General features: G+C 48.4%; 1 protein-coding gene across 1 annotated transcript in view; it reads right to left on the reverse strand.

The window, feature by feature from the left end:
- Positions 1–673: 673 nt before the first annotated feature.
- Positions 674–26,484, reverse strand: part of TENM4 (teneurin transmembrane protein 4) — a 222,614-nt gene continuing 196,803 nt past the window's right edge. The window contains exons 22-26 of the mRNA XM_079787610.1: positions 21,691–21,926; positions 17,413–17,709; positions 14,440–16,054; positions 8,494–8,636; positions 674–5,811 (exon numbers count right to left, since the gene is read on the reverse strand). Coding sequence (XP_079643736.1) covers positions 5,053–5,811; positions 8,494–8,636; positions 14,440–16,054; positions 17,413–17,709; positions 21,691–21,926 — 3,050 coding nt within the window. The 3' untranslated portion in view covers positions 674–5,052. The remainder of the gene's footprint in view (positions 5,812–8,493; positions 8,637–14,439; positions 16,055–17,412; positions 17,710–21,690; positions 21,927–26,484) is intronic.

The following is a 26,484-nucleotide window of genomic DNA, read 5'->3' on the forward strand; positions in this document are numbered from 1 at the left end:
TAAGTGAGAAAAGCAGAGTGAAAAATGACCTGTATGCTGTGATTACTTTAGATATATACTTTCAGAAAAAGATACATTAAGAACACAGAGGAAAAATAAATAAAAACAATTGTAAAGGAATTTTCTTCCTTTCTTCCCCCCCCCCCCAGTTGTGTTATGTGGCTATAATTTGTATGATGAATATGCACTCATTTATTTTTAAAAGTGCAATGGTGACACCCCGTGTGGACAGCCGTGGCATCGTAGACAGCTGTGCCCAGCGGCAGACACAGGCTCTCTCTTCAGGGTGGTGTCTGGGGTCCCTCCCTGCCCTCCCCGCCTCTTGGAGTCTGTCCCCGAGGCCAGTAAGGACAGTACAGGGATGTGGCCTGGGGAGCAGTGGGACAGAGCTGACGTCATTTTGACATCCATGATCATCCATGATATCCAGGGTCTTGTTTCCTCTGGACGTGCCTCTCCGTGTCAGCTGTCACCTGGGGGGATTAAGAGGGACTTTGGGGCCGAGGACAGCGTCCTGCAGGCGACCCTGGGAAGAGCAGCATCTAGAAGGGCCGACTCAGTCTGGGCAGTGGTGCCCTGAGAGTAGGCAGCCCCTACTCTCTAAACAAAGGCCACCCGACACCTTGAAACACAAAATATTCTTTTATTTGTCAACGAAGGCTACACGGGGTCACTTCTGGTTTTGAATTTTATGCTTTTTTTTTTTTTCTAGAAGGTATCTACATCTGCATTTATGTACAGCCTTGTCGGTATTTACACAGTCAGGAATACAGTGTTAGAAACACAAATGTGTTGAGAAAAAAATTTCTCAAAAATGAGTTCCAGACTTCAGGAAAACTAGTTCCGCATGGTAAGGCCAGAGTCTCCAGTGTTGGTCATCAGAGGCAGCTCGGAGAGTCCTTCTGCCCAGGCTGCGGGTTCAGGAGTCTTCGAGGACAGGCAGGTGCAGAAATGGGGGATTCTGGGGCTGGGTGAATCCTGGGCTGCCGGGCGCCGCCTGGCCTCTGGGACCCAGCTTCCGACAGGCTAGCCGGGCTGCCCGGGGGTTGGTTCTCTGTTGGCAGTTTGCCCTCAGAATCAATCACATTTTCTTGGGGACCCAGGGGTGGCCCAGTATCATGCTTTTGGCATTCCAGAGGGGGTAAGAAACCCAATGTTGGCCCCACCTAGGCCTCCCCCCACTCTGATCTTCCACATTCATGATGAAACCTAAGAGCTCACCGCTGTCTGGGGCGGTCAAGTACACAAGGCTGGTTTTTGAGAATGTAAAAAAGGGTAGAGAGGATAAAGTTTCGATCACCTGAGCAATGAGTCTTTAAAATTAGAGTTTGCTGTTTTTTGAAGGTTAAATGAAAGGGCCTTGAACTCCAGAGTTCTTCCTTTGAATCCCCTCCTCTCCAATAAAATAGAGACGAGTGTATAAACCTAGCGGGGAATTATGGGCATTCAATGGAGTCCTAGTGAGGACCCCAAGGAGAGACTGGGCTCTTTCTGAGATCCCTCAGGAGGTGGGCTCCCCCTGGGGACCAGGGGTGGTAGCTGCTGCGAGGAATGAAGAAAAGAATGGACTTTGAATATCAGGAGCTCAAACCCCAAAGCTGGGGACCCCACTGAGGCCTGGCAAGCTTCTTTCTCCTGGGCCCAAGCTCAGCATCGCTGCCCTCACCACGCGGCAACCCCAAACCCAGGCTGCAGGTGTGAAACTGGTTCTAAGATTTCACACTGACAGCCTCGCCTCTGCATAATGGAAACTCCTGCCAACTACACAGGTGGCACTTAAAAGTCAGAGCTGAAAAGGTCCTTTCTTTTTTAAAACAAATCTGACTCCTTGTTATGTGTCTATAAAACCACGGCCCAGTTTTCCTCACCTTTGGCTCCCAGCCCCGCCCCATCCTGATGATTGACAAGCACACCTCCTGGCCATTCTCAGCCTCTGGTCGGTTTCTCAGGGATTGTTTCAAATCCAGAGCTGTGTCTGGAGCGTGGGTAAAGTGGAAATCTTATCCAATAAAAACAAAGTTGGGGTATCACAAAAGTCCTATTCCAGGTAATGGCAGAGGGCTGAGGGTGAGGAGCTGGAGGCAGCTGCGAAGGGTAGGGGAGAACTCTTCCAAAATAAATTTTATTCTGACATCCTGCAGAGTCATGAACCTGGGCCCGTGAAGGATGGCTGGTGGCTCCAGGGGATGGACACATTTTGGTTGAGTGGTACCCAAAGGCCAGGTGCCATCCAGGTTGGGATTTGATGCCTGGAGGCCACTAAACAGGCACAGGGACCTCTGGCTTATGCCTTCAGATTCCCTCTTGCTGTGAGGGTGGGATTGCTGGTCTCAGCAGGAGGACAGACTGAGAGGGGAGGCACAGAGTCACCTGCCAGCCCAAAAGGAAACCAACTCCGAACCAGCCAACAAGACCAGGGCCAGAAGCACGTCTCCAATAGCAACAGCACTGAAGTGGACCAGGTGCACGATGCTGCCTACTGCACACCTGAGATCTTTCCCTACAGCCTGGGGATGCTTCAGCTTCTCCCTGCACAGAAGCTGGGCCGCCTTGGTGGTAGGTAGCCCAGGAAAAACCACACCAATCATTTAAAGGAAAGGAATGATTCTGTGTTTTTGATCTTTAAAAGTCCACACTATGACGTTGGTGGGGGTGGCGGTGAGGTCAGCGGTTGGGGAGATGCAGGGAGATGGCTCCTTTGGCCCTCATGCTGTCTCTGGCCTCCAAGTGGACGTCCCCAGCAGGTCTTGACTGATGTCCGGCAGCTAGGATGGAACGGATCAACTGGGCCTATTGAAGGAGAGCTTTGCCCACGGGCCCCCGTGGCAAGAGTACGTTTGGAGCGGCAGAAGTCCATTTGGCATAAAAAGCCGTGTTCTGCAGGCCAAGCTGTTTTCCATCCCCTCCTAGAAGGCTCCTGCGGGATGGAGCCCACCCCCAGCTCCTGCCATGTACGGTGGCCCCGAGGAGCTCTGCGTCTGACTTGAGCCACCAGTGGACCAACAGGCTACGGCGCCCTGTCGCAGCGGCATGACTTTTATTTGGAAACAGGAAGAGCACTTAGCGAAACACATCCTTTGATCCCAGTGGGATGACATAAGGCGAAACCTCCTATCCCGAGAAGCTGTGGGTGCCACCCTCTGCCAGGCAGAGCCCGGGCTCCACGCCGCTCTGATTCTCATGCAGTGAGAGACCTTCTTGGTTTCATTAACTTGTGTAATATTCTGAAGACTCTGTGAGTAAGGCCATAAAGGTGCCATGAGCTTATCAGTCCAACAAGGTTGCCACGGAGAATAGCTCAGACTCAGAATTCATTTTCCACACTTAATGTAAATGTAACCCATAACAGTCCCATGTTCTAAGAAGCCCGGCTCCACAGGAAGCCTGTGGCTTCCCCTCCTGGTCTCCCAGAGCCTCCTGTGAGTGGTGATGATGGTCAATGGGCAGATGAACCAGGACCCAGAAGCTCCCAGCTCTTGCTGCCTCTCCCTCCCCTCCATGCTTCCTCTGGCCTGGCTGGCTGCTGCCTCTCCCCGGCTGTGCCCTCCAGGTATGGGTTGCACCCACTCCTGAGAGGGCTGGAGCCTCCTCCCAATGACCTCAGGCATCGGTGGGTCTGCACAGGGACAACCTCCAGGATCCATGGGCACCAGCCTCAGGCCCGGCCCCCAAACCTGGCGGGGTTGTGTGACATCCCCAGGCCACTTCAAAGCAGCTCTTTCCCTTCTTTCTTTCCCTCTCTCTTTGAAATCACCATTGGGCTCCTCCAGGCGGGGGAGCTGTTTTAGAGTAACTTCACGGGAGGAGTTTCCCCGAACGCCTCTCCTGCTGCATTCCGTTCTGCAAGGAGCCCATATGGGGAAGCTGGTTAGAGGGAGGCTTGGCTCGTGCCTTCCTCTCTTTGGCTGACTTTTTCTTAAACATCGTTCCAGAATCAAAGGCCACCAAGCACCTCTCTCCACACTCCAATGTCTCAGTGGTGGCAGCTGAGCAGTGGCGGGAAGGCGCCCAGCGTCGTGGGGAGAGGGCTTCACCTTGGAAGGCATGCTGGTACCCGTCCATCATTGCCATCTTTTGCCCTGGGTGGCCTTCCCCTTCCTGGACATGGTGCCCACACTGAGGGCTTGCTTTGCAGTGCTGGTTCTCACGTCTGACTTTGGGAGAGAAGAGGAGATGAATAAGGAACATCGTGGGAGGACCGAGCAACCACAGTCATCCTGGAGGACGAGGCTCTTAGTCCCAGGACGTTATGTCACCAGACTGGGGGAAAGGACCTGGCAGACACTTTCTCCATCCCAGCGTGGGGGTGGCACCAACAACTACACAGGATTTGCAAAAGGGGGCAAGGGTTTTCGCTTAGCATCAAAATATAAAGCTTGAGCAGGAGTTTGGGGCAGCTTGAAGGAGGTGCTGAATGACATCATGAAACACCCCCGGAGGAAGACGAAGCCATCTGTGGTCCTCCGGAGGCACAGAACACAGTGAATAAAAAGCCACCACTCATATGCGGGAGCTTCGCCAGGGATCCTTAGGTCTGGCAGACCCTCCTTCCAGGCCCCCTTAGAAGTTTGGTGCTGGTCTGTTACCTGCACCCCTCACTCCTGCCCGACCCCACTGAGGAAAGGGTTGCACATGAGACAAGTTAGCACAGACATTCGTGTCTCACATCACACTGGGTACCGGGGGACAGACAAGGACACACCCCAGGAGATGCGTCTCAAAGAGAAGAAATGTACCCCAAACAACAAGGAAAAATCCTCAAGGAAAAGGGAACAAAAGACAATAAAGTTTTTCATTGTGATCACACTACAGAAAAAAAATACCTTCTGTTCTTTGCAAAAAATGTGTGAAGGCCAATTTGTGTTTTTCTTTTCTTAAAAAAATGAATGTTGCATGAGTCACAATGCAACCAGTATCTCTTTTTTTTTGTTTGTTTCTTTTCTGCACTTGTTAAAAAAAGGATTTTTTCTTTTAAAAGTACAACACAGTCAGGTGTGCGGCCACAAAAGAGTAGCTGTCTTTGGCAAGAAGTCCGGGCCGTGGTCCTCTCTGTCACCTGCGGCCCATCTCGCTCTGTCTCATGAAGTGGATGTTGTTGGCGCTGTCTGACAGTTCTGGGTACTGCTCCACGGAGATCACGAAGAAGCCATCGTAGCCTTGAACCCGCCCTGTGTCCAGCACCTGCTGCCTCTCCCCCTCTGTCCAGGCCCGCAGGCCTTCCTCCCCTTCCCGCAGTCGCTGCTGCTCGCGGGCCCAGGCCCGGCGCACGGCTCTCTGCCGGGCCAGCTCCAGCACCCGCGCTTTCTCCTCATCCAAGGTCGTCCCGTAGCGGGTGTTCAAGCACAGGGCCCCGTACTGGAGCTGAATGTCTGTGTAGCGTCTAGTCCTGCCATTGAGCATCGTGTTGATCTGGGACACGGTGACGTTGACCCCATTCTCCAGGGTTCGCCGCCCCCCGCTGAGGCCCAGGATGGCCAGGTCACCTTCCGAAGGCCCTGGTTTCACAAAGTAGTGGGTGTCCACCCCGCCGATGGTGAAATGCAGGTCCTCCAGGTAGTGGGCATTGTTCAAGATGGCCGCAACCCTCCGCCCGTCCTCGTTGGCCACACTGATGATGTCTGTGGTCACGCGGCCATCCTTCAAGGCAAACTTGACCCCCTTGCCAAAGACGGAGCCACTGGATGCAAACTTCTTTGTCTTTGGGGCCTGTTGGCAGCTGGTGATTGTGGAGCCATAGAGCTGGTCAAAACGTTCGAGGGTGACGAAGGCCTTGAGCTGCTTTTGCACTTCACACTGTACCCCCAGGATAGACTGATGGAGAGAGAGAGAGAGAGAGAGAGAGAGAGAGAGAGAGAGAGAGAGAGAGAGATGGGTAGAGAAAAAGAGAGTGAGACAAAGGAAAAAAACAAACAAACAAAGGCCTGGAGAATCAGCTTACATAACTAAGTCAAATCTATATTTATTTAAGATCTAGCACGTGGCTCTACATCTGATCACTGGAACATCCAGCCATCCTCTCTCCATCCCTTCACCCATTCAGAAACTGTTCAGGGAGTATCTTCTCTGTGCCGGGTCCTTTCCTGGGCACTGGAGATACGACAATGAATCTGACGCTACCCTACCCTTGAAAAACTCATCATTTAATGGGGAAGACAGATGTGCCAGCAAACAACTGCAGTCAAAAGTGATACCTGGTGGCCTCAGAGCAGTAATAGCTGTCGCTAACATTCCCTGGTCTTTGAGCGAAATAATTCACATTTATTGTCTCATTTCATCCCCACAATAACTATATACTGTATATTGGTGCTGTTAGTATCCTGATTTTTTCATCTCAGAAAACTAAGGCTCAAAGAGGTTGTGACTGGCCCATCAAGTATTCAATTTAATATTCAAACCCAGGTCTGTCTGACTGTAGAGGCTCAGTTTCAAGGTAGGGCTTAAGTGAGGAGCAAACAAGGATCAGACTGTCTCAGCCTGAAGGTGGAGGAGTGAGGTGGAGAAGGTGGGGTTCAAGGACAAGCTCATGTTTGAGCTGGGAATGGAAGGATGAGGGGGTGATGTTAGATGGAGGAATGGCAAGAAATGCATTCTTGGCAAGAAAGCTTAGTAAGATGCCAAGCAGTGATTTATGTAAACCCTCTTACTCTGCTTTATTGCTCTCTGCTGGGTTTATAAATGATTTTCCAGGAGTGCCTCCACCCCACAGTGCTTCCTGGGAGATCCCCAGGTGTTCCTGCTCTTGGCTGCTTTGGGGGATACTTTGGGCCCTATCTTGGCATACTACCTACCTCCTTACTCCCCCCCCCTCCCCCCCGCCCCTCACCTCCCTTCTGTGGTGCAGGGAGCTCAGCAGAGCAGCAGGCCCTGAGGCCTTATCAGCAACTCAGGGAAATGGCTTTAGAAATAGGCCCATCGGCTTCTCACTGAAATTAAGTCCTCTTTATAATTAATAGAACCCTGTCTGTGAACAATTATTTCCTAGAGTTTCACGAAAGCTGGAGTGCTCAACAACAAAGATCTCCGATGCCTGCCAAGGGCGGAAATCAATAATTCATTGACAGGCGAGGCTGGCAAACAGGCTGCCGAACTGGGACTCTGTGCAGTGGAGGAGGCTGCCTGGTGGTGGCGAAAGAGCCCAGCTGTGGGAATCAGCCCTGGGAACAGGCTGCGCTGTGGGCATCTGGGCAGCCCGGAGGCATAGTGGGGACTGGAGAGGGGCAGGGGCAGGCCTAGGGCAGCAGGGGGCAGCAGAGAGCAGATGGCTTGGTGGCCAGACAGACTTGGGCTCTCATTACCATTTGCCACTTTCCAGCTGAGTGACCTTGGGCAAGTTCTCTCCGAACCCTGGTCTCCTGGCTGTAAAATGGGTGTGGGGGAGGGCGGAGATGCCCAATTCATGGGGTTGTTTACTTTTTTCAACCATTTGCTCATTCAACGGAAGTTCCATGCACCTACTGTATGGGCTAGGCGCTTTGCTGGGTACCAAATAAGACCCAGTACTGGCCCTTGGGGGGCTCACAGTCAAGTAGAGATACCGGAAAGGAAACAGGAAGTGAAATTCAGCATGGTGAGTGCTGGGAAAGAGGAAGCTGTGGGGGCCACCAGAACAGAGAGGGGCAGAGGCTAGGGGAGGAGACAGTGACCTGAGACCTAACGGAGTCCAGAGGGAATAAGAAACATGGGCGTGCAAGTTTCCGCCCAGGAGCAGTACGCCCTCTGGCAACCCGGCTTTCCTCCTCAGTGAGGCCTGGGCTCCCCTTGCAGGCCTGCCCTCTGCCTGATGCACTCCTGCTCTCACCGGCTGCAGCATGCGGCCTGGAAGAGCCAGCGCCTAGTACAGACACCATGAACAGGGATGGGGATGAGCAATGGATGCCTGAAGGGAGGGGGTGGGGTGAAACTGTTTTGAAGGACCTGTACAGCTATATAACTCTATGAGTCTTTGAAATTGAGTCATAAAGGAAGACACGAGAAAGTAACATTTTGAGTATCTACAGACAGACCTGGGTTGGAACCTCAGCCCCACCCCTTCTTTGCTGGGTGGCATAGAACAGCCTCAGGCATAAAATCTGTAGAAGGAGAACAATGAGACCAGGAGATAACTGTGAATTACCTTATATAGAGTAGCTCATGCAAGGCCAGGTGCAGCGCGGTGCTCAGAAAATGTCACATGTGTTTTAGAACACACCCTCTCCCTCCTTGCATGTTTGTTCTGGGGAGTGACAGAGGCTCATCTTTTTTGTGGAACTCCAAACTCAGTGTAACATACAAAACGCCTTCACACAGAGAGGGGCTGCGTGCTGTGACAGCGGGGCCCACCGTGGCCCATCAGCGGTAGGGTTACCAAGTGTTTGCTGAACAGTTTCTGGCAGGCACTGTGGACGTACCACCTCTGTTTCTATCAGTGGCCCAAACCTTCCTGAAAAGCTGGTAGGACCTGCTCCTGGAATGTCTGAATGGTCCCTGGGATGGGCAGTCGTGGGCATGAATTACCTTGCTGTTGTCCCACTCCTGAGTTTTCATCTGTGTGTGGACGAGCTCATAGGATGGTTCCATGGCGTCCATGTCTGGCTTGGGATAACCTGGAATCACATTGTGAAGCTGGAATCCAAAGGTGAGCAGCCAGCTGTTGACATCTGGGAGGGAGAGAAACAGAAGTATCCCCAGGGAGTAAGTGGACCTCAGATGTGACATATACCAATAGAGCAGCCTAGAGTTGGGTGGCAGGTGGGGGCGAGGATGTGGAATGCTGCTGGTCAACAGGTATAAGCACTTTGAAAACCAGTGTCATAGTATTTATGCTAAACACACCCTTGGGATCTAGCACCTCCATCCTAGCTGTAAGTCTAAAAGAGCAGTAGCTTAAGTAGAACCTAGGTTTCCAGACTCCCCTCTCTACCGTCACTCCAACCCCCGGGGCCTTCAGCTTCATACACCCAGTGGCAGCTATTGATAGGTGAAGACTCCTCCACATCCACCCCAAACATCATAGGAAACACCTGCAGGGGACCATCACTGTCAAAGGAGAGATGTATATGAATGACTTTCAAAGAGAAAATTCACGTAAGAAACAAACTCTCCACCTTATGCTTGCCTTTCTTTTGTTTTTGATTTTTTGTATGTCCCTCCAACCCTCTCTGCAGAGATTAGAACCTCAGGACCCAAGTGCCCTAGGGCACAGAGATGGCCTGTACCAAAGGTCAGAGAGATTTCCCCCATGATCCTGCCTGTCATTCACTCTGACAGCCTAAGGAAGTCACTTAACCTCCTGGTGCCTTCTTTCTATTGGGCTTGAGGATCTAGCCCTGTAGGTAGGTTTTATTGATTTAAAGCATTCCTTGGGGGTTATTAGTTACTAGAGCCCCGGTGCATGAAATTCATGCATGGGTAGGGTCCCTAGGCCTGGCCGAAGATTAGGGCTGATCAGGTTCCCTGCCTCTCCACCTGCTCCTTCCCTCACTCCCTCAGTGCCCTGTCACTGCTGCTGGTGGCCTGACAAGTTCCGCGCCACCCCCTGCTGGTCAGCGCACATTATAGTGAGAGATCAAACTCCTGTTCTCCTGGTTGAACTCCCAAGGGGACACTTTGCATATTAGCCTTTTATGTATATAGATAGTATATTAGGTATAGGGAGAGGTAATTTTTCCATGAGCATTTGGTTCACTAAAGAACGGAATCAGAAAGCCAAGACATAAAGAAAAGAAAGAGAGTAGAGGGTGTGCAACCAGCTACTTGGCCCACTGTTGCCGAGTGCCTTTTCCGTGCCTAGTACTGTGTCACACGACCCTCCCTTTGCACACTCGGGTCCCTGAAGGGGCGATGGGACATGGGCATGGAGAACTCTGACACAAGAAAAAAGATGAGGAGAAGTCACAAGTCTTTCAGTTGGCTAGTCTGACGTGTCTTCATGAAGAAGGTAGTATTTAAGCCAAACATTGAAAGCTGTGCAAATACTGTCAGGCTTTGATGGAGATAAAGGGGGCACTTCAAGAAGACTGGTGCACAAGGCAAGGCCTGGAGAGGGGAGGCAAGTGCAGGGAGTGTTCAGGTCCCCAGACCGCAGAGAGAACCAGAAAGGAAATTGTGGTTGGAGCAGGAAGAGCCTGGGATGGCAAGCAGGAGGTGATTTGGGGCCTACAGGAGAGAGTGTTGGAGCAAGGTTTGAGAAGAGGCAGCTGAAGATGACAAAGCAGTTGTTGACCAGAGACTTGGAATTCAATGTCTGGGGGAGGCAGGATTTGGAGCTGAGCCCCAAAGCTAGCAGCTCAGGGCTTTGGGCACCCAGGCCTGCTTTCAGCTTCTTCCAAAGGAGAGAGATCCCTGGTCAAAGAGGCCTGTGTAGGGTCTAGGCCTTGGCGGAATTGTCTTCCCTATCACCCCCTGAGTTCATCCCAGTGATGGGAGTGTTCTTTGGGGGTCAACAATTGTGTCCCTGTTACCATGGCATCCCATGCTTCCTTCCCCTTCAAGAGCCTTGTGCTTGATGTTCCTTTTTGTCTTAGTTTTTTTTTTTTGTATGTCCCAGAGCCCCTCTCTGGGGTGTGAAACCTGGAGGCACTGAGGTAGAGGGGTGGTTAGAAAGGAAAGTTTGGAAACTTCTAGAAAGATCCTATCAGGGAAAGAATATGGTGAAGCAAGGCAAAACCCAGGTCTATACTCTGGTCCCTAACCTGCACACTGTGTGGACTTGGACCATTCTGAGGCTGAGTTTCCTTACCTACAAGTTGATGGCAGAGGTGGTTTTCTTTAAGTCATGGAGAGGAGTACTAACAGTGTTACCATCTGGGGCAGCTATCTGACAACAGGGCCTGTTGTGAGTTTGTTACATGAATGTATTTTAAAGTGTGCAGCTCCTCCTGGTTCACAGAGGGTTTTCTGTGTTTCCTTGAACCCATGCTTTCACCTCCCCAGACCTCCATTTCCTCATTTGTAACATGAGCGCTTGGACCAACTTTTCTCCAAACTCCCTTTCCTCATTGAGTTTCTAAGAATCCCTGATTCTATGAATCTTGGCAGATGGTTCTTTGGGAAATTAAAACAAACAGAACCAAGTGGGGGTGGGTGGTGGGAACCCTACTAAGGGTTTTTTTTTTTTTTGCCTGAGGCTGAGAACATGCATCTGAATTTGTAGTTGCAAAGAAAATCTATCAGGAATACTGCAAAGTCCCAGGAAACCAGGGGTCTGAAAACAGGGCTCGGCCTTAATTATAAGTGATGGAAAGTGGGAAACTTTCTCATTTCATCTTTAGGAAAAATGCTGGAAAAAAATTTTTCTTTTTCCAATTGGCTTTTCTGAAGAGTTGAGAATTTTACTTTTCCTTCTTATGGCATCGGATGTAGACACATCCCTCAAGTTAAAAAGCTCTTCTCTACTCATCCATCCCAGACTGCACAATGTGGCCACCTGGAGTGGTGATGAATGATAAGAATCCCTTTGTTGCACTTTACAAAGTGAATCTGAATCCAAGATGAGGACTTTGGAGTCAGATGGAGCAATGATCTAACCCCTTCCTGCCACTTCCTAGTGGGCCAGTGACTACCTCTCTGAAAATGAGGTCAGTGATCCCCATCTCCCAGGCTCAAGTGAGGGTTACGTGCAATAATGTACATGATATATCCATGGTGCACATTTTTTGGTCATTTTCCTTGCACCCCATTCTTCCTGCTCACTCCTTCCTTTTGGGGTCCTCATATAGTTTTAGGGATGCAGTCTCCACCTCAAAGTTCAGTAAGGGAGCATGTGACCTGGCTAAGCCAAGCAATGCATTCTGTCCCCCTAGCCACAGTGATTGATTGGTTCAGGGGTTGTCATGTGAACTAAGCCTATCTGATGATTAGAGTATACCTCAGAACCCCTGAAGAAATTTTTGGGAAAAAGATGCTCTTTTTATTATTGTTGTTGCTGGATGTGAATGAGGTTGCATGTAGCCCCAGGTAGAAGCTAAAAGGTAAGGTTTAATGAGAATGGTAGTATTTTGGTTTTTAGTAGTAAAATCGTTTTGGCACCATTTTTTTTTTCAGCTATAGTAACCTGCCAAGACATCTCACAGGACACTCCCGGGAGGGTGAGGCAGCGGTGTGATTAATGCAGACAGATGTAATGGAGATGTCCCTGCAATTGGTGAAGCTTTCCCAGGGCTGGCAGCAGGGGAGTGTGGGCCTGGTGGGGAGTCTCCTGGGCATCCGCAGGCCCCCAGGGTGTTTCTGTCACACCTGCTTCACTTCTAAGTTCTCTTTTTCCCCACTCTTGGGACTCTCAATAGGACCATCTGAATTCTCTCAACATGACCACCTGGAATTCTTCCCTGAAATTCCTCCAATTGCTGTCAGCAGAAACAGGGTCCAGACTAGGCTACCGAGTTCAGGGGCCAATGAAGCCATGTCCCTAAGGTGCCCTCATGTGAGATGTACTCGCTGCCCTCTCTATGCTCTTTTAAAAAATTTATTATCATATATTTTATTGATTTTAGAGAGGGAGGAAGAGGGGGAGGGAGGGAGGGAGGGAGGGAGGGAGGGAGGGAGAGAGAGAGAGAGAGAGAGAGAGAGAGAGAGAAAGGGAGAAACATCAATGTGAGAAAGATACATCAATCAGTTGCCTCCTGTACATGCCCTGACTGGGCAATCGAACCCCCAACTTAGGTATGTGCCCCACTGGAAATGGAACCCTTGACCTTCCAATGCATGGGATGATCTCCAACCAAGTGAGTCATACTGTCCAGGGCTATTATTATTTTTAAATGATTTTGAAGAGAGAGAGAGAGAGAAAGAGAGAGAGAGAGAGAGAGAGAGAGAGAGAGAGAGAGAGAGAGAGAGAGATTGATTTGTTGTTCCACTTATTTATACATTCATTGGTTGACTCTTGTATATACACCAACTGGGGATCGAACCTGCAACCTTGGCATATCAGGATAAAGCTCTAACCAACTGAGCTACCTAGCCAGGGCTCTCTTACACTATTGTATGTGCAGTTCCTTCTCTAGTATCTGATGGATGTCTACTCATTAGTGGGCCTCAAATATCAGCTGCTCTCTGGGCAGAGCCAGCTATGCCTCCTGTGTCTCCATGGCCATCAGTGCAACCCTTCACCATGGGGCCCTCACACTGGACGGCAGTGGTCTGTCTCGTCTCCTGCAGTGTGCATTCCTGGAGGGCAGGGATTATCTTTCTATCCCTAGTGCCTAAAACAGTGGCTGCACAGAGGAGGCACTTGTTGAATGAATGAAACTGCCTTAAAATAGGGAGCAAGAGGATTGTGTCACAGGACAAAGGGGGTGGTGACTACTAGGTTTACAAGTTGAGATATGCCACAAGCTCTTTTTTATAAAAAGTGCTGGCTATCTCCAGACCTGAATCCCCACAGCCACTCAGACATTGAGGTCTTCTGTGGCTGGGAGTGGCTGCTTGCTGGGAGGACTATGACTGCTGGAGACATGTTTGGCATGTATGACCTATGGGACACTTTATACTCTAGTCTAGGTGGTTCCACAGTAGTGAAAAGCAAAGCCCACTTTTTAAATCAGAAGGTGGAGGAAAGGGAACCAACATGAGCTATGCACTGAGCTGGGCAGGTTCTAAAATGTATCTAATTTTAGCCTTGAAACCATCCTACCAGGGAAGTTTTCTTTCTCTCCTATTTGTCTGTCTGTTCTTTGCTCCTTTTATGCCTCTTGCCTACCTTCTTTGGATTGAAAATATTTTAGTCTTCATTTATCTCCCCTATTGACTGATTTGCTATGCCTTTGTTTTATTTTATTTTTTTGTAGTTGCTCTAGGATTTACAATGTGCATATTTAACTTATCCAAGTCATGGTATGTATTCTAACTTTAGTTTACAAATCAGGAATTCAGGAAGTTAAGTAATTTTTGTGACTGTAATGGCTTAGACATAGTGGACCCCTTTACCTAGTTCTATCTGTCTCCAAAGTCTAAATTTTCCATTACTTCATCCCAAATAAGAGACTTTTTTTTTTTTCCATACCTTCACCCAACTTCTCAGAGACTCATAGCCAGCTTGATTTTTGGGTCAGAAACTCCCAAAGTGCATTTTAAGGAATGCATCCAGGGAGATGCTAAGGTTTCATAGTGAAAAATAGGGCTTTTATTGTAAAAAAAAAAGTTCAAAAAATAATGGCTAAATATGTTAAATGATTCTCTTTACTACAGGACTTCTCAGAGCCTTTCATAAGCTGAAATGTATTATGAAAATTTAAAGAATGGTGGCCTCCCTGTCAAATTGATTTGATGCCAGAAACAGTTTTTCCAGAGCATTTTTCTGAACTAGTGTTTCTTCAAATATACTTTGGAAAATGCTGTTCTAAGAAAAAGTCAGTGTTTCCCATTACCCCCTGGCAACTTTCTCAAGGATGACTATCGTGTCAATGACCAGACAAGAGGAAGAGATGACCGGCCTCTGCCCTCTGAATGAGCCCTGATCCTCACCTGTCATGAAGCACTTGATGTCCTGAGCGTTGCTGATGGGGTTGTTGTTTTTAAACATATAGAGATTAAAAGGCATGATGTTGCTGCTGCTAAGGTGCTTCCACAGCTCATGGTCTGGGCTAGTCCAGCGACCAGCCAGCACATCATAGTCCCGTCGGCCCATGTGGACGAGCTTGGTGAGTGGATCATAGAGGCCACCATGGTAGCCAATGATGATCTGGAAGTTGGGGTTGGTGTCCATGTAGATCTCCCCATAGGCCGTGTACAGGACCTGCTTGATCATCAAGCCTGTTCCGCTGAAGACAGCAAGAGGGGTCCCGATGTTGTCACAAGCTATGTAAAACTCATCGCCGCTGCTCAACTCCATGGCAAAGAGGTGCCCTTGCAGGTCGTAGTAGAGGGAGGTGATCTCAGAGCTGGAGTGGTTGTAGAGGTGGGTGACCTTGGTGGGGTTGGTCAGATCTGCATAGAAGAACTGCAGGTGGTGGCCCTGACTGCTCTTGCTAGACACCCGCCGCCCCAGGCCATCGTAGCGGTACCTGACACTCCAGCCACCAGCCCGGTTGTAGGCCTTGGTGAGCAGGCCAGCTGAGTTGTACTCAAAGACATCAGCACCTCGCTGCCTCAGGAAGCCATCCTCGTCCATCTTGTATTGCACGTCACCTAGCCGAGTGATGCGGTCGCGGTGGTCGTACCTTAGTGGGGTGAGCCGTGCGCTGTTCCCCGGGCTCAGTAAGTGCAGGTTCCCGTTGAGGTCATAGCTGTATCTCCAGAGCGGCTTGTCATTGATGGAGACAGTCTGTAGCTGGCCGTCAGCATCATACTCATAGGAATAGCGGGTAGTGTTGGCATAGGGTCCCACCTTCAGCTCTTTCTTCACCACTCGCCCCATGTTATCATATTGGACGGTCATCCAGTACATGAGTGAGCGGAAAATCTCGTATTGCACTTCCTTCATCCGCCCGTATGCGTCAAAGTGCTTGGTGTGGGTCATGACAGCTGTGGTGATGATTTGGTTAATGTCATAGTAGATGACACCAAACTTCCCGAACTGCTCTGTCTTGCCTGACACATCGTCATAGCGGTAAAGATCGATGGGCAGTGGGGTCTCGTTGATCACAGCCTGCATGCTGGTCACCCGGAAACTGTTGTCATAGTTGTAGTCAAAACGAGCATTGACCATGCCTTCCTCAGTGAAGCGGAAGATCTGGCGGTCAATCAGGGGCCCTATTTGACGGTAGCGGATGGTGCAGGTGAAGCCCTCGTTCTGTAGGTTGATGGTCTTCAGCATGCCGGCTGTCTCATCATAGGTGAAGCTCACCTTGGTGGTGTCGTACAGCATCTCGGCTAGCTTAGACAGCTTGCCATACTTGTATATCACCCTGCGGCCGGTGCCCAAGTAGAAGGTGTGGAGGAGGTGCCCGTCCTCAGTGAAGTCCTGGATGACGAAGGCATTGCTCTCGGGGGGCTGGTAGATGTTCCTGTAGTAGCCCACCGAGCGAATGGTCTCTAACGTCTGCCGGGCCACGTTGGGCATGGTCACAGAGGAGAGGCGGTCGTTCTTGTCAAACTCAAAGATATACTGCCGCTGGCTGTGGAGGAGCAGCACCATGGACTGGAGGGAAAGGAGAACCAAGAGATGAGAGCAGGGTGGTGGAGAGGAAGGGGAGGTCTGTGTGCCCAAGGCTTAAGGAAAGCAACGAAAGGCCAAGGAAACTGGTGGATCTCCTAAATTATGCCCAGACCAGGTATTTCCATAAGACACTGCAATGGGGTACAGATATGATCAGATAAGTGTTGTTCTCATCCCTTGGCCTGGCAGGGCCTGGGGCCCCGTGGGAAGCCGTGTCAATTTGCCCCTTTGGGTGGTACAAAAATGATGACTTTAGTATGTGATGGGTTGTGACAAAGGTGGGAGCACCTGCCTAAAGTACTGACAGCATCTTCTCTCTTGGCTTCCTTCTGAAATCAATCTTCCTACTCAAACAAGAATTATTTCCCTAAAATACAGTCTGACAATGTCTACTGACTGCTGAACAACTTCTGTTGACTCTCTGTGGCCTACAGGATAAAGACCATGTCTGAAAAAGGCATTTAAGGCCTTGCAAAATTGTTTATATAGTAACAGGCCATATGGGAATAGGGAAATCTGGCTTCTAACAACATTCATTGTGTCGCCCTAGCTTTTTTAGTATGCCGGATGACCTTCAAGGTCTCTCTTAGCACTACCCCAGAACATCGCTCTCAGAGATGCTCACCCAGCACAGAGCAGGGGAGGCTGAGCACAGAGCAAGCAGAGCCTGGGCTCTGGAGGGATGACCAGGAGTAGGAAACATAGTAAGAATCTGGGTACCAAGACTGGGCCATGAAGTACAGACTCTGTTTCGAGCATAAGTCAGCAGCCTAGCGGGAACGAGGTACCAAAGCTACCATTTTCTCCTCTTTGGAATCAACTTTGGATTTCAGGGCCTTTCTGACTCCTCACCCTTGGGATGAAATGAATCCTGACCTGAAGCAGAAGGGATTTACCAAGGCCACACATACCACTTGAAGCTCAGGATTAAGTATTTCCTGCTTAGGTATTGATCCTTAGGCTTCTGCTTTGTCCTCCGTGACCAGATCACCCCATGTGTCCTAGACCTGGGGGCAGATCTCTGCCTGTTCTGGGACCCTGAATCTTGCTTCTGTAAGTCGAGGTAGTGTTTGATCCTGTTCCCAGCTCTAGTTTATCACATGCAACTTTCACATTCTCCTGCCCCAGGACCACTCCCCCCTCCCCCACCTCCCGTCTGCCATGCCATCACCATGATCCATCCTGAAGGAATCTCTCGGGACCCCCGGCCCTCCGCTACAGATTTTCCTGAACATTTCCTTTTGGAGACCACAGGGGTCAGACCTAACCTATCAAGGTCAGCAGACTGGGCTTGGCCGTCTACTCGGCAAGGTCAGTGATGGAGGGCAACAGACACCTGCCTTTTCTAAGTATGTGTAGCTCCATGTCTTGCCATCAGCAAAGATCCTGGACGTGATGCGGCCTGTCTGGTCATATTCCATCCTCTCAGACATGATGCCCCTCTGGATGCCGGCAATGTGGCCCCTTGGGGAGTATGTCACATTGACTCCATTGAGCCTGCTGCTGGGTGACCAGAGGCTGGGCCGCCCTGCCTGGTCGTACAGGATCCGGAGGGTGAATTTGCGGTGGTCATCATAGATCTTCTCCGTGCGTGTCACCCGGTCAAAGTCCAGAGATAGTAGGTTCCGATTGTGAACCTGGAGAAGGGGTAGGAGGAAGGAGAAGGTTAATCTGGATGCTGAGAACTTGGGTCTGAGAAGCTCCTGAATAGAGGAGGCAGCACAGGTCGTGGGTGTCAACAAGGGTTGGGGTCCTGGCTCTGTCACTTGTGAGCTCTGTGAAGTTTTCTCATCTGTAAAATGGGAATAATGATGCCAATTCCATAGGACTGTTGTGAGGACAAGGACGGTGCAGGTGCTGAGCAAACAGTAGCTGTCACTGAAGATGACTCACATCATTTCCTAATGTGATTCTTCTAAGGATGGTGGGCAGATCCTTGACTCCCTCCTAAAAAGGGAGAGGTCCTGTGGGCCCAGCAAATCAATGCCTGACACCATTTATGATGTGCCAGGCATTGTGCTAGTGTTTGACCTGAGAAAACAAAAGTTCAGGGCCATAAAGGACATGCTCCAGGTCCCATGGCTGGTATGACTGGGTCTGGGTTTGACTGTCTCCACTGCAATGTGCCCACACATGCTCAGTGGTCCTCTAAGAGTCCTACTCTTACTGGGGCTTTGGACCTCCCTTCCCTGCTGGGATCTCTCCTGTCCTCTCTCACCACAATTAGGGCTTCTCGCTCACCCTGGACAGCTCCCCAGGTTTCTTCTTCTTCCTGGATGCCCTGGGGGGCTGTGTGGGTTTGAATCTGGGCTGGCTTTGCTGGCTGTGGGCCACTTGAAGATACAGTCCTAGCTTTGGAACGTCTGCTCCTGCCTCCAGCATCAGAGCCCCTTGTGTGATCTCCACTTGGGCCACTAGGTCAGCACACGATTAGATTTCCTTTCAAAGTCAGAAATACAGGGCTCCCACAGGGGTAGCAGGATGTCAGGGTTTTTCATATTTTAATGAAGAAATATACCTCGGAGTCCTCTTTCTATATTTGGTAGCTGTTACCCCCGAAACACTGCTAGGTACTCTGAAGCTAAAATGAGGATTTCCTCTAATTGGTGTCTGGGTACATTTGGGTACATTGTCTCACTCTTCCATTAGTCACTGGTTAAATTTGACAAGCAGTAAGGAAGACCCAAGAAGCAAGCACACACGGTAGGTCACCTGATGCAAAACAGCACCTGTGGTCTGAGGTAACGAAGGGCCCTCTGGGGCCCCAGGTGGTAAAACAGGGCTCAGGTCTAGGGATTAAGGCCAGGATTCCGGCCTCATCTGTGACCAGCTCTTCTGGATGACCCTGGGCAAGTGTCTTTCCCTCTCTGAGTCTCCATTTCTCCCTCTGTAAAACAAAGGACTGTTGAGAGGATTGAAGAAATCTAAGTAAATTACCTAGCGGAGTGCTGGGCACACAGAAGGTACTGAATTAATGATTGCGATTATTTCCACTAAATGACAACAAATGATCATGGTCAGTCTCAGAGGAAGTAGAGACATGTATGTTTCTCCCTCCTCCCCAAACAAATTCTAAAGCTTAGGAAATAAGGATTTATAATGATGATGCTGAGACGACTTCAGCTGCGAATGGCCTGGTTATAATAAGGTTGCCTTCCCAGGGGTAATCAAATACAATTGAAGAAGCAAAAACAGTGTGGCAGACAATTCCCATGAAAAATATGAGGCATTGGAGACTAAAGCTGTGTGCTTTGCCGAGAGCATAAAGGAAGATGCCAGGTCTGCACCACCAACAAGGATGGAGCCCTTTTACAGCATCATGTGGAAGGTCCCCTGTGACTCCCCAAGATGCTGCCACCTAGCCAGCTGTCCCCTCACCCCCTGGAGGACCCCTAGTGAAGGGGGGCTATACCTCCGTGGCAAAATTAATAAAATTGAATTAAGCAGCTCACTGGGGAACTGCCTAATGCTTCCTGTGCTTGGCAGTGGCAGCAATGAGATTATTTTACATCTTTCTTTATTAAAAAAGTTCCCAGTCGTATAAAAAATGAGCTCCATTATAGAGAGGCGCACCCGGCTAACATTCTAATTCCACGTGCCGCCACTGTGGGTGGCCATTTATATTGGGAGGACGAGGAGATATGGCCACCTCACCGGAGCGCCATTAATCTCAGGCTGGGAGAGGGACCAACTCAAGCCTGGGAGACGTTGGGTCCAGTTCACCTGGATAGAGGAAATCCTATGAGCACTAATTGCTGCCACTTATGGAGCACCTGGGGTCTCCCAGCGCCTGGTGAGGTCTCTATCACATCTATTATCTGGCTTCTGCAGAAGAATCTCAGGCTCAGAGGAACTGCTCAAGGCTACCCATGGCCCAGGTCAAACTTCCCATTTAGCACACCGCCTCAAAGGTTCATGAGGAGCTGCAGGAGAATTTAGACGGGGGCTCCGTGAGGGCACAGAGAACAGAGAGGCCTTTCTTAGGGAAGGGGTGGAAGGCTGTTTCCCACATCAGACTGTTGCTAGATTCTTGGCTGTTGAGGGAAGACAGGAAGCCTGGCTTTCTGGCTCTAGTGGTGTGATATTGGATAATTCCCTTAATGTTTCTATATCTGTTGTGAGAGTTTAGCTTATGAGACAGGGTGCCTACTCTCCAGTCCTTACCACCCCCTAGCTATGCGAGTCTGGGAAACATCCCTTTTCTCTCTGGAACTCGGGTGCCCTGTGTTTGAAACGGGTGCTTAAATGAACTTTCTTTGCTGAAGGGCACGGGGACAAGACAGGCCCAGCTGCATTGCAGGAGGATCCTTCTGCGGTTTTGAGGAGTCAGGAATTTGTGGCCCAGCTCAGCAAGTCTCTACAGAGCACCTGTGGTCTCCGAGGTCCTGTGCTGAGAGCCAGTGCTAGCGACGGGAAATCAACTTCCTTTCTAAAGCGGGAGGGGCTGGGCAATGGGGCACTGGGGCCAGAAGCCACACGATGGACACATGGTAGTGAGGCCGAGGAAGGGCTGGTTCAGGGGAACCCACTCTGCAAAGCACTCTGAGGTGCCAGACCACAGATGCCAGCCTGTTGGCGGTGACCTCTACAGTGGGGGCCATTTTGTTCATTTAGAAAGAATAACTGCCTGAAAAAGGGGGAGGATATGGCTTAGGTTCCAAACAGCTAAACGGAATTTTCAGACACAGCAGCAACATAATAACTACACCAGTAATAAGAATAGCACTAACAGCAACAACATGAGCAGGTGTGACTGACCACTTATTATGACCAGGCTCTGTATGAGACACTTCATATGTTTTTTTTTCTTTTCTGATCTTTGTAGCAACATATAAATTTGGTTTTATCTTCTTCATTTTATAGATCGTGAAATCAAGGCTTTAAGAGATAATAGATTTGCCCCGATTCATTCAAGGAATAACGGAAGTTGGAAATCCAACTCAGGCCCGACTAACACCAAAGCCAGTAATCTTGCCACAGGTAACAATTGAAAAGATGGACAAGATCTATTTTTGTTCATCAAATTATGTTGATCATTATATCCCACATATGAGTGAGATCACGTGATATTTATCTTTCTTGGACTGGCTTATTTCCGCTTAGCATAATGCTCTCCAGTTCCATCCATGCTGCAGTAAATGGTAAAAGTTCCTTCTTTTTTATAGCGGTGTAGTATTCCATTGTATAGATGTACCACAGTTTTTTAATCCACTCATCTGCTGATGGGCAATGGCAGGGGAGGTGGGGGGTTAGAGAGCAACAAAAGGACTTGTATGCATGCATTTTAGCATAACCCATGGACACAGACACTAGGGTGGTGGGGGCTTGCCTGGGGTGGGAATGGCTGGGGGGGGGTGTCAATCGGGGCAAAAGGAGACATATGTAAAACTTTAGACAATAAATTAAAAAAAGAAAAGGAAAGATGGACAAGATGCTTAATACATGAGTTGCCTGCCTCACTTTCCCCGTTTTGCAGATGAGGAAACTGAGCGCCCAGGAAAACGATCTACCCCAGCGACAGTTTCAAGAACGGAACACAGTTCTCCAGATTCCTTCTCCTTCTCCCCCCAAAGGACTCGGCCTTCAGAGGCGGAGACCTGCCCCGAGGTCCTGCTCACCCGCAGCCGGCGCCCGAAGACGGTGACCTGGCCCCGCGCCTGCTCCTTGCGCTGCCGCCACTCCACCAGGTTGAGGCCGTTGTCGATGGGCAGCGTGACGTTCCTCTTACCCACGGTGGGGTTGACAGTGCCCGCCAGCAGGTGGGGCTCAGTCTGCAGCGCCACCTCCATGCCGTTGGCCAGCAGCAGCCGCAGGGAGCCGTCTGCCCCGATGTAGTAGCTGTTCCGGACCTGGTCTGAGGGAGAGGAGAGGGACAGACTGCTCAGGAGGGACGAGGACCGAGGGAGGCAGGGGTGTGGTTTTAAAATGTGTTTACTTTTCTGACTATAGAAACAAAACATTGTTATGGAAGAAAACGAGGAAAATATATGGACATCAGTCACAATCTCAATACCTCCCCCGTCCCCCCCCCCCCCAAAAGCCATTGTAAATATGATGGTATTGTCCTAGATTGTTAGGGTATTTCCTAATATAGTCAGAGTATAAAGTGTGGCTTATAGGTTTTCACTGATGATTGTATTATGTTGTTGGATATTTTTCATGAAAGATTTTACTAATGAATGAGCAGTATTCTGTTGTATGAAAATAATTTATTTAACCAAGCTTCAACTAGATTTCTAATTATCGCCAGTTTTCACAACTACATGTAACACTGCAAATAAATATATTTTAAACATTAAGCTAAGTGAAGGAAGTCAGACACAAAAGGCCTTGTATCATGAACCCATTTATGTGAAATGTCCAGGACAGGCCAATTCATAGAGAGAGAAAGTAGATTAGTGAGGGGAAGGGGGAATGGATAGTGATTGCTAATAGGTAAGGGTTTCTTTTTGGAAGGCAGCTATGCTAACCACTATACCACCAACGCCCCAGGGTTTCTTTTTGGGAGTGATAAAACTTTTCTAGAATTAGATAACAGTAATAGTTGCATAATTTTGTATATATACTAAAAACAACTGAACTAACTGCACACTTTCAAAGGGTGAATTTTATGGTATTTGAATTTTATCTCAATCAAAGAAATATATTTTTTGATAAGTCAATGCATTCATTTTGGTTTATTTAATCAAAACAGATTCCTAAAGCCCTGACCGGTTTGGCTCAGTGGATAGAGCATCGGCCTATGGACTAAAGGGTCCCAGGTTTGATTCCGGTCAAGGGCATGTACCTTGGTTGTGGGCACATCCCCAGTAGGGGGTGTTCAGGAGGCAGCTGATCGATGTTTCTCTCTCATTGATGTTTCTAACTCTCTCTCCCTCTCCCTTCTTCTCTGTAAAAACTCAATAAAATATATTAAAAAAACAAAACAGATTCCTAAAAATATTAGTAGAGTGAAGGGTGAACATTTTTAAGGCTCTTGATATACACTAGGGTAACAGTGTTCTTTATAACAAGGTGAAAAATAACTCTAAAACTTAAATCACTGACAGAATGCCAAATATATTTGTGATTTAAAACATATATGTTTAAATAAAAACATATATATGTGTATATATGTTTTAAACTATTGTCATATATATACATTACAGATGGTCCCTGACTCACAATGGTTCTACTTAATGATTTTTCAGCTTTATGATGGTGTGAAAGCAATATTCATAACAAACTACATGAGATATTCAATACTTTATAATAAAATAAGGCTTTGTGTTTGATGATTTTGCCCAACTGTAGGCTAATGTAAGTGTTCTGAGTACATTTAAAGTAGGCCAGGCTAAGCTTTGATGTTTGGTAGGTTAGGCGTACTAAATGAATTTTCGACCTAGGATATGATATTTTCAACTTACAATGGGTTTATTGGGCTGCAACCCCATCATAAATCATGGGGCAGCAATATATATATATATACTGAATGGCCAGATTATTATGATCTCCGAACGCATAATAATCTGGCCACTCAGTGTATATCCTATATAATAAAAGGCTAATATGCAAATTGTCCCCTGGACCAGGAGTTCGACCAGCAGGCAGGCCGCCCAACCCATGTCCCTTCCCCCTGGCCAGGCTGGCCGGACCCCACCCATGCACAAATTCATGCACCGGGCCTGTAATATATATATTCAGGCCTGTTGACTGAAGGGTCCCAGGTTCGATTCCGGTCAAGGGCATGTACCTTGGTTGTGGGCACTTCCCCAGTAGGGGGTGTTCAGGAGGCAGCTGATCGATGTTTCTCTCTCATCAATGTTTCTAACTCTCTCTCCCTCTCCCTTCCTCTCTGTAAAAAAATCAATAAATTATATTTAAAAAAACCAAAACAGATTCCTAAAAATATTAGTAGAGTGAAGGGTGAACATTTTTAATATATATATACTAAGTGGCCAGATTATTATGCGTTCAGAGATCATAATAATCTGGCCACTCAGTGTGTGTGTGTGTGTGTGTGTGTGTATATATATATATATATATATATATATATATATATATATATATATATATATCTCAGTAATTTTAAAAAATAGATATGATTTTGAAGTTTTATATTTGGTTAAAACATTTTAATTCGGATCTGTAGCTAAAAGATGCTGGAGAAAAAAGTCAATTTCAGCTGTGAAATGCACACGGAATTCTCTTCTAAAAATGGAAATCACATCTCTGACCTTATACTGCACTCTCCTGCCTTTTGTCCCTTCTCTGCCTTTGCCTCTGTCTGCACTGCCCTCTCTTCAATAAATGGCAGCCCAAGTCCTTCCTTAGAGGCTCTGCTGCACTGTGATCTCTTCTCAGAAGCTTCCCCTGTATCTCTGGTTAGAATGAATGCCTCCCCCATATATGCCTTCTCCCCTCTATGTGCTTCATTGGTGCTCTAGGTGGCTGAGGGATGTAGGGTTCGCCCACCTGTTAATCACCCAATTCTCAAATACCTCAGTGCCCACAGTGAGAGGCACTGCTGCACTGAGATTAAGAGCAAGGGTTTTGGAGTCAGGCTACCTGAGTTCAAGTCCCAGCTCTGCCACTCTCCTGCTGTAAGACCAGGGGCTAATTCCATAGCCTCTCATGCCCTTGTTTCTTCTGTACACTGGGGCAATAACTGTACTCTTACCTCACGGGATCAAGTGAGATGAGTACTTGGCGTATAGTGAGTATTATATAAACTGTGGCTATTACTCGTTTTATGTGCCTGGCACTGTGCTGGTCACTGCCATGCAGCTAGTCATCTCCATCTCCACTACCCCATTTCACACACCTGTCAGAGTGAACTTCTCCAGTATGACCATGATCCTCTATTTGGAAAAAGGGAGATATTAGCAATACCTACTTCATCTGGTTGTTGTGAGGATTAAATAGGACTATGAATGTAAAACATTAAAAAATATAGTTCATACCAATAAGTGCTCCAAAATGTTAGTTATCACTATTAAGTTTATTGCACGTGCTTAGTAAACACTTGCTGGACTGAACTAGATATATTCCGGGCTCTGACAAGCAATAAGGATGTTGTTTTTGTAGGAAACCCTCACTGAATCTTCCCTGCTAGTATCAAATGGGTCCCTCTCCCTCCCCTGTTTCCTCCCCTCTCCATTTTTCTCTCTCACACACAGAATTCTAAAATCTGCCTCGAACTCGCTATGCATTATTCACCGACAATCTGTATTTTACTTCCTTTGAACAGTGAAAAAGCCTGTGTCAATTTATCTTTTAAAACTGCTTCCTCCTGAATCCACATATGTCCATTAATGGTGACTCTGGGTGGAACAGCATCTGCAGAGCCCCATCTCAATGATCCCCATTTAATGTGAACAGTGACTTCCCAAGGCTGCTGCTCATTAGCAGCTCCTTCCTGTTTCTGCCCAGTGTTCAGACATGAGATGAAACCGAAAGCACTTTTTACAAAGGCTACTGAGGCGGCTGCAGAACTGAGCATCTGGGCCTGGGATGAATGAAGGAAGGGGAGCTTGGCAGAGGTACCAAAGAGGGAAAACAGGCACCACGTGTCCCGGGGTCCGATATGTACTTTTCCTTTTCGCATTGCACTGTTTCTGAAAGGGCAATGTGTCTTAAGTCCTTGTGGGTCTCCCTCCAGCCCCATCTCCCAACCTGAAAAGTTGTTATTAAATTGATGGTACCTTTTAAAACCTTTTTGATGGCACTTTTGAATTTCAAAAAAAAAAAAGTTGCCAAATATAAGAAAGACTGCATTAACGTTTAAGAAAATTGCACAAAGTCAGCTTAGAGGTATGGAGCAGGCGAGACAAGTCTTAACTACAGGGAAGAAAAGGGACCTGAAGGACAAGGTGTCTGAGTAATGAGTGGCCTTGCTGTCCCCTGTCAGGCAGAAGCCCAGCTGGCTTGGAATTGGTACCTTCTCTGGGTAATAACCCAGTGAGAGCACAACACCTGGGGTGTGGCCCAACCCAGGGCTACAGGTGCTTGGTGGGGAAGAAACTTTAGAGTTTGGCTTCTCTTTCTTTGAGAACTGCTATTGTTCTTTGAGTTTTTGTTTTTTTTTTAAATTGAATTTACTGGGGTGAGATTGGTCCACAAAAGCATACAGGTTTCAAGTGCACAACTCAACAAAACATCTGCACAATATATCATGCACCCATCGCCCCAAGCAAAGTCCCTTTTTGTCCCTGTTTCCCCTGCCACACACACTTTGCCTGCCTCTACCTACCCGCCACCTCCCTTTCCCTCTGGCTATCACCACACTGTTGTCTCTGTGTGTGTGTATACACACACACACACACACACACACACACACACACACACACACACATTATTTGCTTAATCCCTTTATCTTCTTTCATCCAGCCCCCCAACCCCCTTCCCCTGTGACAACTGTCAGTCTGTTCCAT

The sequence above is a fragment of the Cnephaeus nilssonii genome (assembly GCF_951640355.1).
Source record: "Cnephaeus nilssonii genome assembly, chromosome: 13".
In the NCBI taxonomy this organism is placed as follows: Eukaryota; Metazoa; Chordata; class Mammalia; order Chiroptera; family Vespertilionidae; genus Cnephaeus; species Cnephaeus nilssonii.